At 42.0% G+C, this 3,469-nt stretch overlaps 1 protein-coding gene and 1 non-coding gene across 2 annotated transcripts; one reads left to right on the forward strand and one right to left on the reverse strand.

Moving 5' to 3' along the window:
- Nucleotides 1-232: 232 nt before the first annotated feature.
- Nucleotides 233-1,168, reverse strand: OR6J1 (olfactory receptor family 6 subfamily J member 1). The gene has a single exon (XM_090268325.1). It carries the CDS (start codon nt 1,166-1,168, stop codon nt 233-235), a length of 936 nt encoding a protein of 311 aa, XP_090124451.1.
- Nucleotides 1,169-2,836: 1,668 nt separating this feature from the next.
- LOC150016091 (U6 spliceosomal RNA) lies at nt 2,837-2,942 on the forward strand. The gene has a single exon (XR_016510190.1). It is a non-coding gene; the product is annotated as a U6 spliceosomal RNA (small nuclear RNA).
- The last annotated feature ends 527 nt before the right edge of the window (nt 2,943-3,469 follow it).

A 3,469-nucleotide genomic window follows, 5' to 3' on the forward strand; every position in this document is an offset into this window, starting at 1 on the left:
GATACAGGCTGGGGTCAGAAACATTAAGACATAGGAGACATAGTAGTGATATACTGAGTTTTCTGTACTCTCTGATAAGATTACATGAGTTACTAGTGATACATATGAGAAAGCACTGTAGATTAGAGTACATGGTAAGAAATTGTCTAGGAAGGAATAGATCGTGGAGATCAAGACAGGAGCTGCATTTCCAGAGGCAAAGAGATAACTTTCCCCCTTCCTCAGGTCCAGCTCAGCTTTTTAAGATGAGCTTGCTCATTTTCTCATTAAACACCTGCTTCACCTGTTTGTTCCTCAGGGTATAAATGAAGGGGTTACACATTGGGGTTACCACTGTGTTGAGCAAGGCCACCACCTTGTTCCTGTCCTCTCCCTGGCCACCCTTGCCTGACCGGATATACATGAAGATGCAGCTGCCGTAGAAGAGAGATACAACAATGATATGAGAAGAACAGGTTGAGAAGGCTTTCTGCCTCTCCTTAGCTGAGGGGATGTGCAGGATGGTGTAGAGGATGTGGCCATAGCAGGTGGCTGTCACAGACAGAGTGCCCAGTAAACTGAAATTGGCCACAATAAAACCCAGGAGCTCTATCAGACTTGTGTCCGCACATATCAGTTGCAGGAGTGGGAAGTTGTCACAGAAGAAATGATTAATGATATTGGGGCCACAGAATGGCTGCTGAAATGTGATGAAACTTGGAATGATGATGAGAAGGAATCCTGTCATCCATGAAGAAAGAACTAGTTGGACACAGACCCTCTTGTTCATGATGGTGGCATAACGCAAGGGATTACATATAGCCACATACCTGTCAAAAGACATAGCTGCCAGTAGGAAGAACTCTGTGGTGCCCAGTGAGAAATAGAGAAAAATCTGGAGAAAGCAGCCTGGGCGGGAGATGGTCTTATATCCAGTCAGGATATTGGTCAGCATCTTGGGGAAGATGACTGAGGTGAACCAGATCTCTAAGACAGCAAAGTTGCGGAGAAAGTAGTACATGGGGGTGTGGAGGCGCCTGTCCATGAGGGTGATGACCACAATGAGGAGATTCCCCAGGACAGTGAGTAGGTAGGTCAGGAGGAGCCCCAGGAATATGAGCATCTGCAGCTCACAGGCATCTGAGAGCCCCAGCAGGACGAACTCAGTGACAGTGGTGTGGTTCTCCATGGCTCTTCTGACCCCTGCTGGGATGATCAATCAGAGGTATTGCAGCATCAGGAATTGTGGTGATCTGAGGAATCTGAGGACACCTGAAACTGACAGGGAAGAGGAATGAGTGTTGTACTTTGAGCTGAAGGAATTTTTATTTCTGTGAAGGACATACCTTCTCACCACTCAGGCTTGTTTTGCAGAGCCCCTGTCTCACGTTTGGCCCCTGGTGTGTCTGTGTGCTAGAGAAGAAAGTGGCGATCTGCAGGGTGACCTAAGTAAGACCCCAATGAAAAATTATCCTTTGTTCTTTTTCTTAATCAAACTTTTATTACTAACTCTTCAAGGAATTCCTTTGCCCCTAACATTATAACCTTTTCCAATATTTATTAATTAAATTTTAATTTAATATTATCTTTATCTTTACTCCAATATTGGGTCTTAATCAATGAGTATTTCATATTTGAGGGTATGCTTTACTTAGCCATTCATAATACAGATCCATATCCATGAGCAAATTTAGAATGTGTAGTCACTCTATTGTTGTTTCAAGATTACCTGGGTCTTTGATGCTTCTCACTAGTATTTTGATTAATACAAAGGAAAGAGGAAATTTGTGAAAAGGGCCCAATTCTCACAAATAAAAAAAAAAAAAGAGAAGAAGAAGAAGAAAAATTCAAGTAATATATGCATACATAAAAATTCTTTAGTGGGCCCTGCTTGTGTGGCTCAGTGGATGGAGCATCAGCCTGTGGACCAAGAGGTTGCTGGTTTGATTCCCAGTCAGGGCACATGCCTGGCTTGCAAGTTCAGTCCCTGGATGAGGCCTGTACAGGAGGTGGCTGATCAATGTTTCTCTCTCACATTGACATTTCTCTCTCTCTCTTTCTCCCTCCCTTCCCCTCTCTCTAAAAGTAAAGTAAACAAAATCTTTAAAAAAATTATTTAGTGGAAGTTTTGGATTCAAGGTTCTTAATAATGTTTCCAAATGATATAACCTGTTTCTCTTCTCATTACATCCTCCCATGGGCTCTAGGTAAAATAAGCTCTGTGATTTCTTTTGATTCTTTATGCATTTCATGCACTTGTGTTTTTGCATGTGGTATCCATAATGCTTGGAATCATCAGCCACTTAAATATTATTTATTCTTTAAGTCTCTCCTATGGTATCTTCTCTTTGTAATTAATGAGTCTTTCCTTGTATCCTCATAATGTTATTATATATCATTTAATTTTCATTGTATTTTGTAGCTGTTTTTTATTTATTGCTCTTAAGTCAAAAATTTCTTTATTGATCTTTGTATTTTATATAGCCTTTAGAACAAGCTTTTTGAAATAATCAGATTTAATAAACACTTATTAAATGAATGAGAGATGGATTTGGTGGTGTTTGACATACAAGAGGCTGAGAACATACCACTTATGTAATATTTTCTAGGGGACAACAACTTTGCAGAGTCATATGTCTCATATTGGTCCATATGAAGAGAGTCTGCTTTTCCTAATAAGAAGGTGGGAATGTCTCCCCATAAACATTCTCTAAAGGGAGATTCTCCATCTTTGATATGGTCTAGAGTTTGAGCTAGTAAACAGACAGTGACCTGGTTGGGTCTGCTAGAGCACTCCTAGCAGCAAAATAGTTAAAAAACCCTTTAAAAGATCTCCCTTTAAAAGTTAGCATCCTTGGGGCTTGCTTCTGTAGCACGTATACTAAAATTGAATGATACAGAAAAGATTAGCATGGCCCCCGAGCAAGGATGACATACAAATTTGTGGACTGTTCCTTATTTTTATATCTGGTGAATACCACTCACCTCTACCTCATGACTCACTGAGAACATACCTCGTGCAACTCAAATTCTACCAGAGGTTCTTTCAGTGACTGAGCCTAACAGGCAGCCAACAGGCTGAGGTAAACAGAAGCAGATCTCTGGGTTCCTTGGGACTTTTGCTGACATGCCCTTGGACCCAGTACATAAAAGCTAGCTTTGATATGCACCTGGATCCTTCAAACACACACCCAGGCCCAGCAGGGGCAGCCACAAACTGGATCACTTTGTAGCTCCAAACAGATTGCCCAGGGCCAGTCACAAGCATCATCCAACCTTGGTCTGAACCAGAGTCCCTCCCAAGAGACCCCAAAGCCAACACATTCAGTGGCCGGCCTCAGACAACATCAGAGTAGGATCTAATTAGCTTTACAAGCAGCATATCCAAAGGGAGATCTTGGCAGGAGCCAGACCCTGTTGAGGTGCATTCTGCTCTGTGTGGTCAGCACCTGCATACCAGCTTGTACACTGTGGTCTGGGTTTATACTCA

This window comes from Furipterus horrens, unplaced genomic scaffold (genome assembly GCF_987537825.1).
Source record: "Furipterus horrens unplaced genomic scaffold, mFurHor1.1.pri manual_scaffold_3, whole genome shotgun sequence".
Lineage (NCBI taxonomy): Eukaryota > Metazoa > Chordata > Mammalia > Chiroptera > Furipteridae > Furipterus > Furipterus horrens.